Source organism: Cydia splendana, chromosome 3 (assembly GCF_910591565.1).
Source record: "Cydia splendana chromosome 3, ilCydSple1.2, whole genome shotgun sequence".
NCBI lineage: Eukaryota > Metazoa > Arthropoda > Insecta > Lepidoptera > Tortricidae > Cydia > Cydia splendana.
Genome location: NC_085962.1, coordinates 18,870,503 through 18,887,249, shown reverse-complemented (window position 1 = coordinate 18,887,249; position 16,747 = coordinate 18,870,503). Strand labels below are relative to the sequence as shown.

Genomic DNA, 16,747 nt, shown 5'->3' with positions numbered 1-16,747 from the left:
ACCTACCATAACCCGCAATGTAATGAAACTCGTATGCGAGTTCGCACGCCGTCTAGATCAGCCCTAAGTCTCTAAATTTTGCAATAACATTAATAGTTCCTCATGTTCACACCATAAAAAAAAAACTGAATAAAAAAATTTTACTATCGAACTTGCACATGAAATTACACGAGAATCAGTTGAGATCGACCTGTAGAGGAAAACACCAGCCCACCAACATACGATAACGATCAAACGGTCAATTATATGAACAAAAGTTTTCGTATGCACCCTGAATAGGTATTTTAGTAAAATAAACATAAAACATATCGTAAATATTGACTGTTGATTAGATATGAGCGCCGCGCCGGCGCGCCGCCGCCGCCGACAAAATTTACGCGCCGCCGCCGCCGACGCTGCGCTATCGGCGTGGCATCGGCGTGACCTTGTTAGATACTACATACTACTACTTTCAGAATCAGATAATATATATTTTATCTAGTTTAGATCTTTAACGGCGCCAGTCTGAATAGCTTATAGACATTCAAAAGGTATTTTAGGTCCATATAATTCTAAAATATCGATAGTAAATTCAAACTTTTCTGTTTGGTAACCGCGCTACTAGTGTTAGAGCAACGAAATGACTAATTTTGCCAGCTGGCTAGCTCATCCGTCATTCACCGCGAATTCAATTATTGCAAGCATGGTTTAAATGTCTTAAAAAGGTGTAAAAGGGGGTTAATTTCAGATATTAAGCGTTTTCACGCCCAAAGGTCCGGCCGTTGGCTTTGCACGGAAGGCATCGGAAACGGAATCAGGTCTCATTTTAAGCTTGGCCATTGTTCAAATTTCAAGCTTTGCTCTCTCGCAGACCAATCTTTGGCCTCGCATCGCTCGCATAGAAGTAAGCCGCTATCTGAACCTGCAAGTTTTCGGCCCTGTTTGGAGCGTAACTTTTGGCCTCGCTTTTAAAATGCTTGGTTCTTCTCCAATCTTAGCTCCACTGCAGCACGGCCTTTGGCCTCGCACGAATGCACCTACAGGAGAGCCCCAGAGGTCTTTAACACTGTGGCCACGGTCTTTATCGGCCTTCGGTCTTGCTTACACTGGACCAATTCCAAGCTCTGCCCTCTTGCAGCTTGGCCTTCGGCCTCGCACAGAAGCGCGCCGTATCGGCACTCCGCGCATTCGGCCGTCAGCCAAGCTCACACACTTGGCGTTCGATTCTAAGCTGTATGGCCTCGGATGGGAAGGCGTCGGAATCTGGTCTTCGGTGTTAGGTGGAGCTCGGCCTTGGGCCTCACTTTTTGACATCAACCGGTTTGTTGGGTCGATATTGGTTAATAACGGAGCTTGATTTTCCTCACTTCGGCTCTTTGGACAGTCGACCAGATGTTTCCCTGATACAGTCAATCCGCTACTTTTTACTTAGCACAATAGATAAGGGCCTCGCAAAGATCTTCTGGCCAGGGCCTCGCCAAGATTAAGACCGCCTCTGATGCCGCTCGATACCGTTTATACTATATAAAACTTTTTTCGTACCTTTATTCAATAAATTTTGCTTGCAATTGAAAAATGCACTTATTTTATAACTTTCTTACAGCAAAAACGTGTAAATTCGGTAAAATTTTGGTTTGAATTCTTTTTTCATTAATCAAAGGTGTTTCAAGGCCACGCCGCCGATTCGCCGCCGCCGCCGACCGATTTTGACCGGCGCGCCGCCGCCGGCTAAATGCCTATCGGCGCTCATATCTACTGTTGATTTCTTTTTTTTCTGTTTTTCTTTCACTAATAAAGTGCCGACTAATCGGCCATTTTTGCCGACTAGTCGCCGACTAATCGCCGACTACAAATGTGGCCGGATAGTCGGCTTTCCCGACTAGTCGGCGACTAGTCGGTACATCCCTAGTATTTACCTGATATGCTTTTATGTTATGGGCTTGGTTTGTTTCTGTGAATTACAAAATGACAGTTATTAAATGGAATAAAAAATAAAAACAGACGGACTTATTGCAGAAAGCATTCTAACATCTGGCCAAACAAACGCATAAAAAATTAAAACACACTTGTATGTACCATTGCCCACACTGTTAACTGTACATTGGTGGACCTTATGCCTTTTGTAATAAGGTCCACCAATGTACAGTTAGGAGTGTTGCTGTTTGTACTATGTATTACAAAGCAACTTACTACTGAATAATTTAAAAGCTCGTAAAATCAAGTTTTGTTGGCAAAATGAATGAGTAACGATAATTTATAAACTTTAACATTAGCGCCATCTATATTTTTTGTATAGCGACAGCGCATGAACAAGCGTAAAGTTGTGTTAGTCTGGAATCGCGTCCAGACTTGCCTTATGTCACGTAGAGATGGCGCTGCCGTCGGTAGTTTTGCAGTTCGCGTGACCTACTGGCATGCCCGAACGGTGCGTACCTTGGTAGTAGGGCGCCATTTTACTTTGTTGTAAATATTCTGTAATATAGCCAAGAGCAAATAGTTTCTTATAATCTTTTATTTAGCTTCACTATTATGTCTGGTAACCACTTCCCGGTATCCGATTCAGTTGAAATTGAAAGTACCTACTTCCTTAATTCCGATGACAATGCACTAATATGCTAACATTGAGTTGATCTGAAGACGCAGTCGGAAGGTAGCGAACAGAATTCCTCGATGGAAAAACACAAACACATCGAGTTTAGGCTCATTAGAAAGGTCTCGATAAGTACTCGATAAACATGTACGAGTATGTAGGGTCTGCAGCAGTAGCTAAACGGCTGAGCTGTTCAAAATTATCTACATATTCGCTAGCGTGTGCGTAACTTACTTTCTATGCATCTCGCTCGTACTCGCATATTAGTGCGAGCGAGATGCATAGACAGTAAGTTACGCATACGCTAGCGATTATGTCAGTGACAAACTGTTGGTAGCCATATAGTTTAGTTTAGTGTATGACATACGGAGTGATTTTTTAAAGTTAGACAGTCTTAGGAATTATTGCGGCTCGGCCACGATATTACACGACTGGCGACGGCAGCAGCGACTACCATAGGTGGGAACGAAAGGTCCGATCGCTGTGTCGCGCTCCAACCTATGGTTATCGCTGCTGCCGTCGCAAGTCGCTCAATGTCGTGGCCGAGCCGTTAGGTCTTTTTTTAGGGTTCCGTACCTACCCCAAAACGATCTGGAATTACACCTAACCCGTTCTTCGCAGAGTCTGGTTTCGTGGTTCTCCAAGGCACGACGTACTGGACGGACCTCTTCGTGCGCCACTTCCTCTTCCAAGAGGAGCGCTCGATCGACTGCGACGACCTTCTGTTCTTCGTGCGCAAGCGGCACGTCAAGGGGTCCTCGCGGTACCTGCCCAAGTATGAGGTATGCATCGTACTCCTACCACAGAATAAATAATAGTACTAGGTACAGAAGATTCACTCTCTAACAAAACGCGTCTGTTACGATTAGGACAGATATGACCGCTAGGTGGCGACAGCGCCACGCGCGGCCTATGGCTATAGCCACCAAAATTGGTGTGGGACGGATGTACTTGTAGCTACTTGTTGAGTGAGCCACGCCTGCTCCTACTAATTCTGCTATACTCTGTATCTTTAGGTATTTAAATAAAAGTAAACAAATAATTTGCACATTTTCGGGTAGTTATAACATTTACTGGTTAACCAACCAAATACAAAACCGCCTGGATCTGTCACTGAACGATCTGACTTTAACCTACATTATTTTGATCAGGTAATGTTTACATCTGCCCTCAACTGGGTTAAAGAGTCATTTGAGGTTAGATTTTTGTTTACTTTTATTTAAATACCTAAAGATACAGACTATAGGTTGCTCATCTCCTCCCAAGTATTTATTTATCATTTTTATTTAGTATGAGGTAGTAAGTTAGAGGTACAGTTGCTATCAGATATATCGGAGCGGCCGAGGTGCTCAAAAATATCTGAACACGCCTCTATTGTTAAGGCGCTATTAGAGTGCGTGTTTAGATATTTTTAAGCATCTCGGCCGCCCCGATATATCTGATGGCGAATGTACCAAGTATGAGGTACTCCTATCCTTTTAAGCATGAGGTACGCGTCTTTCTGCGGGGGCCAAATACTAGACGCTACTTCCCCGGGACTGAGGGCCTACCGCCAACCATTTCTTTCGTTTGTTCGCCTATATGCTTCTCTATCGCTCAAATATGCAAGAGTGACAGAGAGGCAGATAACATTTCGATTTTAGATTTTCGCGGCAGGTTGGCGCCTAGCCAAGATAACAATTGTACATGGACAAACGCAAAACGAAAAGTAAACAATAGTAAAAATGTATCGGGATGACAGATGCTACGAAAATTGATGTGACTATTTCCATACATTATTTAAGGGTATACACCCACTTGCCAGAATTTCATTTGCCATAATAGTCAACAGCCATTATATTGTTTCCCATAATTACATATGCAATACTTATTGTTTACTATATTAGTCACGTGCCAGAAACTTTGTTTCCCATAAAATCAATTTCAATAATATCATTTGTCATCATCATTGTAAGCCATAATTATCACTAGCCATAATATATTTTTTTTACAGAAACCAAATGCTACTAGAAAAATGGGTTAGGTTAGGTTTGAACTGCGATCCTTACAGAAAAGTAATGCTACTGGAAAAGTGGGTTAGGTTAGGTTTGAACTGCGACCCTTACAGAAAAGAAATGCTACTGGAAAAGTGGGTTAGGTTAGGTTTGAACTGCGACCCTTACAGAAAAGAAATGCTACTGGAAAAGTGGGTTAGGTTAGGTTTGAACTGCGACCCTTACAGAAAAGAAATGCTACTGGAAAAGTGGGTTAGCTTAGGTTTGAACTGCGACCCTTACAGAAAAGAAATGCTATCAGAAAAGTGAGTTAGGTTAGGTTTGAATTGCGACCCTTACAGAAAGCAAATGCTACTAGAAAAATGGGTTAGGTTAGGTTTGAACTGCGACCCTTACAGAAAAGAAATACTACTGGAAAAGTGGGTTAGGTGAGGTTAAATATTCTATTAAATAATATTATTACAATTAATAATATGGACAACAACACGTATGGCACTCGTACGTTCTGGAATCTAATAATCGGGTAAACAAAGAGTATGTCACATCATTTTTATGATAAACAAACAATTCGGGCAAATGAAATTCGGGCAAATGAAATTCGGGCAAATAAAATTCGGGCATATGAGTATTATTTTATATAATGTTCGGACAAACAATAGACAACCTTATTTAAGTTTCGATTGGCATTTTCTACCAACGTTGTCATCTTGGCTAGGCGCCCTAGACTTTATGCAAGTACCTAGTACCTTGGGCAGAGGCCGGGCTAAAATGCCTATTGAGCTTTACCCCTAAATCAAAAATTCCGTTTAGTAACGAAGGGGCGTAGTATCATCAGCAGAAGTACCTATAGCTAGCGGGTGAGGTGTCCATTCGCAATCAATCAAAAATCTACACTCGTTTTTACTCTCAAGAGGAGAGGCTACACCGCGGCCGCGCGAAATGTGCTTTTGATACAAACATAGTTTTCATTTTACTCTCTGGATATTAACATTATATTAAAAATATTTTAACAGTTGTATATCAACCACAACTGTGCCCATACGTTTGATTTTTTTCGATATTTTGTTAGCAGCATTTAAAAATTTGTATGAAATCTGTTTTTCGCTCATATTTTTTACCATAATCAAAAAATAGAAAAAAGACAACCATAGGGGCATAGCTATGGTTAATATACATCAAAATATGTTAAAACATTTTCCATAATGTCAATACGTTTGTATGGAGAAGCGGCCGAAGTGTGTCCTCTTAACACATTCACTGCCAAGAACATTCATGGTGTTGTCATTTTGTATTGGAAAATTTAGAAATGAGGCGCTTGGCGTTGTAAGTGATAACAATATTCAAAGTAACCGTTTTTAATTTAGTTGTGTTCAGATCATTTTGAATATGCACCCGGTCCGCTTAGCAACTTGTCGTTATCTTGATTTTATTACAAACTGACGTCCGGGGGAGGTGAAAGTAAATAAAAGCTAGTATAAATCGACTTGTATGTAGATAATATTAAAAACCAAAATTTCCAACAATTTTTTTTTTCTTAACGTTGAAATTAGTATACATCGTGCAACGTCGAGGGTGAGAGTATTATTACAAACTAGAGTCTAATAAAATAATTCACGACACGAGCTATGTACAATGTTTTTCATCAGTTCATCACACTTGCAAGTAAATACATATAGATGTAGTGCATAATTATTTTCCATCGTATTTTCACGGAAACGTAAGAACGTGTCTTGCTATTTCAGTCAGTCTCGGTACAAAAAGTACTGAGGTTGACTGAAATAACATGACACATACGGACGTTTTCGAGAAAATACGATGGAAAACAATTATGCACTACATCTTTACTCACATTTGTACGCAAAAATAAAAGTTAATTACAAGAAAATTTATTGATTCCTCATTTTTTGCACGTAGCGTAGGCTGTAGGTATTAAGGCAAAGACTTTATACGCCATGTGACCACCTACCCACCTACCTATTTATATAAAAATAAATAAGAAAACATAAAATCGCGTAAATAACAATAATTTAGTCATAAAAGATAGTAAACGACAACTATCTAATCTCATGAAATACACGTCCGCTACTGTCAATTTACGTTTTCTGATTATGTACATATTCAAGATAAAATATGTTTTGAATAACTTCTATTAGTAATGCACTCAGTGGGGACTTAAATGTACAGTCAAAAAATTAAATTTCCGACCCATTTCGTACCCTGTCACAGTGACAATTCACTGAAAAAAAACCTGGTACTGGTAACCAGAATCTGGTTAGCTGTACTAAATTGTCTATAGGCACAGAATAAATAATAGTACTAGGTACAGAAGACTCACTCTCTAACAAAACGCGTCTGTTACGATCAGCACAGATATGGTCGCTAGGTGGCGACAGCGCCACGCGCGGCTTATGGCAAACCCCAAAATTGGGGCCGAACTGATGTACTTTTAGGTACCTGTAGCAAAGCGACGAAATCGCGGAGTGAGCCACGCCTGCTGTAGGTCTAAACGTTTAATATTTACAACACTTGCATCTTTACATATATAACGAAATTGTAAGCAGTACTAAATTTCATTTAACTAGAATTAAACAGTGATGTTTAAAAAACAAGTTTTACACGATACAACATTTTTTGTTATTACTACCGGGTTTTAGTAGGTGTTACTATATTTTTAACTACCTACTATATGCGTCCTGGTAGTATTGTAGAAAAATATTTTTTTCGGTGTTAATATGAAAGTCGCTAGAGACCTCATTGTTTTGTCACTGTGACAAGGTACAAAATGGGTCGGAAATTAAAGTTGACTGTACAGTACGCGTCGGCGTACTTGTACAGGTACAAATTAAATTCGAGTTTTGAACTCTTAGAAATAAAAGAAAGTTCCAAATTCAAAACAGCATAAAATGGCTTCGGCCTCACGAGGACACAGTTAACTTTTTTAACAAAAAAATCCACTCGTCAAAGTTGCTGCAAAATTTCATTATTTCCCTGTGGAATAACATGTTTTTCACGCCCCTGCTCGGAAATGTAGCAATAGATAAGATAGTCTAAATCTTGACTATAGAAAGAGCGTTTAGCTGCGCCCGTAGCGAAGATGACGATCGTTCGGTATCGCATAAGAGTGATAGAGAGAGACCGTTTCGTTGTCTTAGCGCAAACGTGTGTCGTCTTTATTCGGGGCCCCTTGAACCAAACAGTCCAACAATGTTTTAGTTGTACTATAAGCATATTGTACTACACTTTTACTTTCAACTCACTGATTGGTTGGCACTTGACTTGACCAACTCAACGCACGAAGTTTATTAGATAATTTATGGTAGTGCTTTTCATTCTAATATGAAAGGTTGTTTATAGGTCCTGAAACTCGTCTTATAAAGCGCGTTTAAGCGTTAAAGTATAGTTAGAAAATAAATACAAATAGGCGGCAGGTTCGCATGATGTAAGTATGTAATTTTTTGAGACGATCCAATTATGAGATTAGTTGTTAAAATGCATAATTCAAGTGAAAATAGTTGTAAAGTGGCAATTTCTGTATTGGTAATGCATAGGTACAGAAATGAACACGACTGCAAGGTTGGCCGTTTTGAATTTTGATTTAAGATAAGTAAGAATATGAAAGTGTCGACTTTCGTAAAACGATTAGCGATTTACGATTAGTTGTAAAATAGCACTTTATTCTAATGACTCCGCCGAAAGTGTAATAGATACGTAGACTTGTATCTTCGAAGGCTCAAACTAACTCGTCCATTTATTGGTCACTTTCTAGCCTCTTCAACAATTTGCGAGCAAGTGTGATGAAAAATTGACTGTATGCAAATAAATAGCTTTTAAAATAGTCGATAATTCCAGAGTCTGGTTTTGTTTTGTCGGCCGCTATCGGTGGTACAGCGCAAATATGTGCTATATCGTGATTCGACGCAGGATTTCATTATGCAACAATGAGCGTTTGATAATTAAATTAATCAGATTGCGTTCATGTGTACTTCTTTTCATTACGTTTATAGGTCCTTTAAATTATTTTGAAATACTCGTACTCTATTCGCTCTACAGCCATGACATGTGTGGATTGTGATCGGAAAAGCTAGTTTGTCCTCGTCATTGCTTGTCAATTCGTTACTATTGTACAGGGTGATTGGAAATTCGCCGTATTCCTTGAAAGGGGTTATTCTATGGGTCATTTGCAATGATTTAAGTCCAGTCAACCAGGGGTCAAAACTCATTGGTTTTCAAGTTATTTGAGTTTTTAGTTTAAAAAACCCGCCTTTCGACTAAAAAGTGGTAATTGTGAAAAAACTACTCAAATTTGGAATTAAAAAAAGCATTCATCTAATAGCCAGTAAACTACTGATTACGTGAAATAAAAAAAGATTGCCAAAACTTGCCAAAAAAAAGGATTTGAAGTAACAATTTTTTGTAATTTTCCCAAGACTTTGTAACATTATAATAATAATAGCAGTGCAGGCGGTAGGTCAAGTCTTCCGCCTGCTCTGCTATTAACTATTATTATTATTTTAAAAACTTTAAGAGAAATTAAGTAATGCCTTAAAATGTTACAAAGTCTTGGGACAATTACAAAAAATTGTGACTTCAAATCCTTTTTTTTTTTTAATTTTGGAAAGTTTTGGCAATCTTTTTTTATTTCACGTAATCAGTAGTTTATTGGCTATTAGATGAATGCTTTTTTTAATTCCAAATTTGAGTAGTTTTCTCACAATTACCACTTTTTAGTCGACAGGCAGGTTTTTTAAACAAAAAACTAAAAACTCAAATAACTTGAAAACCAATGAGTTTTGACCCCTGGTTGACTGGACTTAAATCATTGCAAATGACCCAAAGAATAACCCCTTTCAAGGAATACGGCGAATTTCCAATCAGCCTGTATATGATATTTTGCACTAAAATGCTTTTTGTAGATAGCATATTAGTTTGTGACTGGGGGCAGCGATGGCTCGCTGATAATTCCAGTATAGCACCATTTGGATGAAGTTACAAAATACTATTAGATTCTTTGGAAATACAAAAAGTAGCTTTAAACAACAGTATGTATTCTATTTTATACAATATAAAAATATTATTTCTTATAGTAGGCTTCTCATTATGCTATGTATGTACTTAGCGGTGCAGCCCGCTCATGCATCCTCGGAAACATTCCAAATCACAGTACATTTGGTTATCAAATATCGCGTCCTTCCCACACTTCGCGCTCCATAACCACTTATAAAACTTATAATTTATATAAAAAAAGATTTATATGTATTTATCAACAGATGGTTGTTAATAATTGATCGTCCGTACGATAACAGTCCTCGTTAAATAAAACTCTTATTCTATTCAACAATAAAAGCATACAAGTTTATAGAACAGTTTGCACTAGACATTTAGGAAAACTCACTTATCGGTTATCACATAGGACACTTGTCCGACCCCGTCAGTCACGGCCTGTCTGTTGCAGACGGACGTGGAGGTGTTCCGCAAGGACTCGAAGAAGCTACCCATCGGCGACCCGGAGATCGACTGGGAGGAGACCGTGTACCTGAACCTGATCGTGCACCAGTTCGACTACACGCTGACGCTGGCCGTGTGCACGCGCACCAGCCCCAAAGAACTACAGGTGCTGCGCCGGCACTCGCAGAAGGTGAGTCACACACGCTCGGGCGGCGGGGCGCCCTCCCGTCACTAGCTGAGCCGGCTGAACAGCTTGCTGCGCGGCCACGGCAGCGGCCAGTCGTAGCGCCGCGGCACAGGCCCGCGCACGTTACGCTCCAGGTACGTGAACAGCCAGTACCACCACTCGCGCTGGATCATGTACTGGCCCGGCCCGTGCCGGTGCGGCGTCACCAGCAGCGAGTGGAACGTCCAGAATAGCCGCGTCGTCACGTAGTACGCGATTATCACGTCCACGGTGTAGTGGCCGTGCGCCAGCAGCACGAACACCACGCCCAGAATCGCCGCGCCCCATAGGCCCCAGTGCACGGGCCATAGTTTCCGCGGCGAGTACTCCGCCACGATCAGGTACGACAGCACCAGCACCATCGTGTGCCCCGAGTAGATGAAGTCCCCGCAGAACGTATGCTTGCCGTTGATGGACAGCCCGAACCCGGAGATGAGGTAGAACATGCGCTTCACCACCAGGAGCGGCGTCGTGCTGTTGCTCTTAGGGCTGCAGAAGTACGTTGTGCTCGACATCGGCAGCACAGTCACGAACATGGTCACCGAGCGGTAAAGGTACAGCAGCCCGATGATGAAGAAACACCGCCGCGCGACGATGAAGCGGTGCTTGTGAAACACCACCACCATCATGGCGACCGTCGTCGACAGCATGATGAGGTACTCGGAGACAGCGAGGGCCCAGTCCCGGGCCGCCACGTTGTCGAGCCAGATATCCGGCAGTGGCGGCGTCGTGTTGCGGTCCGGCACCCGCTCGTGTACCAGCGACAGCGACATCATGTTGATGCACACGCATAAGAACAGGAAGAAAAAGGAAATTATAGTTTTCCATATCTCTTTAGGGTAGCGCTCCTCGCGCGCGCCTGGAGGGATCTCGACGATGAAGTCGCCGCGGGCCGGGGAGTGGTCCTGGTCGGGGTCGGACTCGTCGGTGCCGGGCGCGGGCGCGTCCGTCTTGGCGGCGCGCGCCAGCAGCGGCTGCCGCTGCATCAGCTCCGCCTGGTTGGGCATCTCGGGGTTCGCACTCGGCCGCTCGCCCTCGGTTCGAGAGGCGTTGTTGTTCAGGTCATTCCGCTTCAGGCGCTCGAAGTTGATGCCTTTGATTTCTTCGTGGGCGTTGTGTTGCGCTATGTCGACGTCGACATCGCCGGGCGGCGGCGGATCCGCGGGCGGCGCTAGCTGCTTGTCGGGCAGCTCATTGGCGAGGTAGACGCGCACGGACTCGACGAGCGGCTCGGCGAGGTTGATCTGCTTGGGCGGCGACGGCTCCTTGTCCGGGGAGCGGGCCGAGATCGTCATCCACTCTCCATTTGGCTGCTGGATCGAGCCTGAAATTGAAAAACAACAACGTTAATCACCGGAAGTGGCTATTTCAGTTGCGATGCGAGCGCAATGAATAAATTACGTCGGTTGCATTATTCCGAGCGCCTTTCGAAATAGTTCGACGCTTCAAACTGGAACCCTACATTGTATCACTATCTACGTGAGAATCCAGTTCTATGAGCGTTAAAGTACATGTAGATGTATTAGATGAGGAGGTATGAACCTTCGTAAGCCGATTAACCGGTTTCGTAGGTAGGTAATTAATAATTTTGACATTCCGTTTTCCGTGAGCAACGAATGCGGTCTAAACATCGTGACACAACATAACAACAAATGTATCAAATGTAAGTTTATAGCGTGATATCTCTAGAATATTCAGCGAGTAAGTAAACAAATTGTGAATGTGAGCGGTTCAAAGACCGCGGCTATGATTGCGCGAGGGGGCGGAGCGGGGAGTGCTCCTTTGTCGCTGTCAGTTGATAATTAGCGCGTCGTGCATCCCGACACATAACGCGCGCACAGACAACAGGTTTCTCTTTGGCCGGGCACACAATTCGTTAGAAAGCGCACGGAAACTCACTCGATCAATGTGCTCCTTGGCGTCAGCGGGAGCGCTCATCGACCGACGACCGGCTGCGGGCTCGGAGGAATGCTCACCGTCACTAAATCACTCACACAAATGAGGGCTAAACGAAATCGTATGCACTTCACTGTTAGCGTAACGGCACTCGCGACGGGCATCTATCAGGCACCGCTTGCACTGTTTGACGATTATAAATAACGACGGAACGTTCGAGCGTGGTGTGTGTCGGCCGCGTACTAGAAAACATGTAGCACTGGTTGGCTTTGATCGGCTTCGGGCGGCGTCGGGCGCGCTCGGGTGAGCTCGGCTCAATGAGATAATTACGTGCGTGACGTCACAGACGGCGCAGGCTCCCTCGCTCGCGGCCCCTACTACCGGCTCCACAACACAGCTGACCGAAGCGAACGTTTCCATTCAACCCTAACGACCAATTCTTAGTATTACTTACACACAAAATGTATCGATACCGGCCATTACTGTATTACCTACATTACCAAATTGGTATGCATTAAATGTGTATTAGAAATTTTTATAAGGAATGTGGTGTAGTTATAGATCTTGTTCAATTATTTGTGAGAACCGGTTTCAGACCGCAGGTCCCGACTTCATGACTCGTAGTACGCCTACTCCTACACTAACACCTACGGTCTACGATATTTACATTTTAAACGTAAACAACTATACACAACAATTATATTTATTTCGGTAGGATTGTCCGTGAGACGCCGGCGTGTTCGCTTATCTTTATCTCTTGGTACGAATTTCTTACCAAAAACTCGTTACAAAAAGGGCGTTCGAAATATTTGGCTTCTTTGGCTGTCACTATCTATCTGATGCTGACTGTACAAAATCTTCAAATATTCGGTGCTTCATAGGTGTAGGTGTATGTGTGGCTTAATGGCATTAGATTATTAGTTAGACAGACAGCGCCCGACCGCAACCCGCGACCCTCCCTGCCCTCCTAAGCTAAAAAACGGTATTTGCATTAAATTTTCATTGAAAATACGTCCTTTTAGCTTAGGAGGGCAGACTCTGCACTGGCGACGGCGGGACGCCATTGATTGCTATACCTATAATTAGTGGTACGGCTTCCGATATACACCCTCATTTATCGGTACGCCTCGTCTACAAACTCTTGCATAGTATATTTGAGTTTTTAACCGAGTTCAAATATAGAAGAAGGTTCTTAATTCGTCACATTTTTTGATATATTGGGTCCTTACCTATGAAATTGGCGTTTTTGTTCATAGATATAAGTCTGATCCTAGTTTTTTTTTTTTACAAAAGTACATACACAATTACAATAAAACTACAGTGCACTCAATAAACAACGATTTTACATACAATTAATTGTTATTTTTTATTGTTAAGTGTTCAGAATTAAGCCTTGAAAATAGGTCTTTTCATGTGCTGTCGGTTCGAGTATTAAAATTACTTATATTTTTCTAATGGTACCAATTTTCAAGAAATGGAGATATTGAAAACATACCTTAAAGGTGTCAAAAATTACTGGAAAAATTTTGTTTGGTTTGAATTAGCCATCAAAAAAATATCCGCAAAATTAATTGTATGGAAATTCGTGTTTCGTTGAAATTCTCCGAACAAAACGCCAATTTCATAGGTAATGACCTAATATAAGGCAAGAGAAGTTTCTATACAGTCACTAGTGCAGTTGCAACTGCTACAAATATAAAATAAAATTATGACATTTTAAATTGTTTTATGTAGTCGGGTCTGTTTTGTTTAAAATATTTAAAATTACTCGTAGGTAGAGATAAAACACAAATCATATTCTTTTAACTAGTTGTGTTCAGGTTATTTTGTACACCGTCCGCTACATGAAGAATTTATTAGGCAAAAAAAAAATCAATGCATCGTATACAAATTGTTACAAAAATAATCTTCAATTTGAAGCTATTCAGCATATGTTGACATTTATATGTAGGTATTATATATTCGCTTCGACAAATAACATGTGGTCTATATGTTTGTTTAATTGTAATATATGTAATAATCATATTTGTCCTTATTGTATTGTGTTAATGCTTTATCTACCACTAAATTGCTGTTGTTAGTTAGGTTTGTATATCTGCGCGACTGTTTCCGGACTGGATTTCTATATTTACCCTCGATATGGGCTAACTACTTAATCATTCAATTGATTAAAATCATTAAATTTGAATAAATTTTTAATTATTATAATTTCTACATTCTACACGAGCAGCCTGTGGGTTAGATACACCCAGCGTTCCGCAAATGCTCTCCGAGTGCAATATAATAATGCCTTCAGAATGCTGTTGGGGCTGTCCCGGTTCTGCAGCGCCTCGATGATGTTTGCAGAGGCGCGCACCGACGGGTTCCATGCTATCCTGTGTAAGCGTTCAGTGTCCTTAATGCAACGAGCGAGAAGCAGTCCCAACAGCTTTCTGAAAGTATTATCTGATAGATACGACTGTCGAATATGGAGGCACCTGGTGGTTCTGACTGGGCGATCTGTATGTTCTGCAGTTCCTCTTTAGTGTAGTTTAGTGTAGGTTAATTAGTGATAATGTTAATACTAACACTAGTTATTAGGTACGTAGCTTAAGACAAACTAACAAATTCTATGGATTGTTAATATGATCTGAAATAAATGATTATTTATTATTATTTATAATTAAGTAGGTCAATATTTTCAGTAAGGATCACACCAGAAGTACAAAACACTAATATCCATCAGTCGCCATGCGTCGGCTAAAATCACAAGCTTACTCAATATGAAGGGCATAGGCGATAATTTGCGACTACATAAAAACGGCAAATATTTGAAATCCGTTCGAAGGAGATATAAGAGGGGTTTGATATTAGCCAACGCATGGTCGAAACCGACCAGGAGATGATAATAATGATATGTATTATATACTTACTTAAAGTTAAATATATATGAACTTTAGATAAACAATTCTTACTCTAACTCTAAAGATAAACTCTGAACTGAATGAGTCATGGGTTCATGATTCAACTACCTACCGCTTATGTAAACGCAGTAGGTAGGTGTACATTTTTGTTGTAGTTTAGTCACCAATGTCACCATTGGTCGAATGAAGGTTTTATCCTGGATATATCTGGAATTATGGTCAGGTAGGTGATTAAATCGAGTTTACCAAATACCTACCTACTCGTAAACAATCAATACAAAATTCTTCGGCAAATATGTATTGAATACTAAAGTATGTAAGTAATGTAAGTACAGTCAGTTGCAGAGAAAAGTAACCCCCACTGCATAGAAGTTTGTATGCAAAGGCGCTAACCGAATAGTATTTCTGACTGTACATTGATTAAGCAAAAAGTATCGTCAATATAATCAAGCAAAAAACATCTGCAACATGCTTCGTCAAAATATGCACATTTATTTTAAGCAAAGTAAGCACAGTTTTCTCTTCTCAAAATGTTCAAAGACCGAAAGCGTGGCCGAATATTTGGGGATTAGTATTCGGTATTGGGCATTACATTTTAGGGCCATCGCATCTTAGATAGGTAGGTACCTATAGTCACAGAATAAATAATAGTACTAGGTACAGAAGACTCACTCTCTAACGAAACGCGTCTGTTACGATCAGGACAGATGTGACCGCTAGGTGGCGACAGCGCCACGCGCGGCTTATGGCTAGCCACCAAAATTGGTGTGGAACGGATGTACTTTTAGCTACCTGTAGCAAAGCGACGAAATCGCGGAGTGAGCCACGCCTGCTATAGTAAGTAAGTAATTTATTTGCATTAAATAGTGTACAGTAAGATGGTTAATAGGTACAATTTGGTTCAACTATTTTGCATTAAAAGGCGTGCAAATATTAATAACGATGTACATAGTACGTCTAATGGCATGTGCACATCATGCGCTTTCAATTTCAATCTTGAATTTATTTCAATTCGCTTTACATAACGAGTCATCTGATAATGACTCGACTGTTTCGTCTCACCTTATCATTTTTGGATGCAGAGTCTTATCAGAATATGGTTGGTGATAAAAAAATTCACCCTGTGTTATGTGAATTATGAACCATTGGATTTAAAATAGGTGTAAATAGTTTTACTTACCTACTAACCATAGTTTAATTAAAGTAGGTTAAAATTCGTGTGCCAGACCCATACTGTTCCAGGGTTCATTGTTCAGACAAAAAAACAGAATATCCTTAGGTACCTATGCCAAGCCGTCAGAGGCGTATTTACAAATTTGGCGCCCCGGGCCATTTTGATTTGCCGCCCCCCTTCATCAGTGACGATAAAGTATTATATTTAAGAAAAAATAACCTGCAACAAGTATCTTTGGGGTGTGAAATAAAAAAAAAACTAAACATTTACCATTTACTCACATAGGCATTTACATTGTTTTCCTATGTACACATTTGTTGACAAAATCATCAATGACGCTGTCGTAATTTAAAACGTTTGTCAGCTCAGCTTCTATATTAAGAAGAGCTAAGCTATTCAGGCGCTTTTCGCTGATAGTGGAAGGTAGATAATTTTTTATTCTTTTGAGTGCAGAAAGGTGACGTCAGTAATCTCACTATTCTAGATACAGATTTATATGGCCCGTTTTTGTCACTCAATGACGATGCGACCTATTATATA

General features: G+C 41.0%; 2 protein-coding genes and 1 long non-coding RNA gene across 3 annotated transcripts in view; 1 reads left to right on the top strand and 2 right to left on the bottom strand.

The window, feature by feature from the left end:
* The window catches only part of LOC134789384 (uncharacterized protein KIAA0930 homolog), a 77,811-nt gene that overhangs the window by 7,805 nt on the left and 53,259 nt on the right, over positions 1 to 16,747 (top strand). Inside the window, exons 2-3 of the mRNA XM_063760016.1 lie at positions 3,191 to 3,351; positions 10,016 to 10,198. Coding sequence (XP_063616086.1) covers positions 3,191 to 3,351; positions 10,016 to 10,198 — 344 coding nt within the window. The remainder of the gene's footprint in view (positions 1 to 3,190; positions 3,352 to 10,015; positions 10,199 to 16,747) is intronic.
* On the bottom strand, positions 6,043 to 9,426 carry LOC134789416 (uncharacterized). The gene is made up of 2 exons (XR_010144061.1): positions 8,621 to 9,426; positions 6,043 to 8,590 (listed from the first exon to the last, which is right to left on the bottom strand). It is a non-coding gene; the product is annotated as an uncharacterized LOC134789416 (long non-coding RNA).
* LOC134806838 (phosphatidylcholine:ceramide cholinephosphotransferase 2-like) lies at positions 9,592 to 12,563 on the bottom strand. Its single transcript, XM_063780233.1, has 2 exons — positions 12,134 to 12,563; positions 9,592 to 11,558 (listed from the first exon to the last, which is right to left on the bottom strand). Exon 2 carries the CDS (start codon positions 11,527 to 11,529, stop codon positions 10,240 to 10,242), a length of 1,290 nt encoding a protein of 429 aa, XP_063636303.1. The 5' UTR covers positions 11,530 to 11,558; positions 12,134 to 12,563; the 3' UTR covers positions 9,592 to 10,239.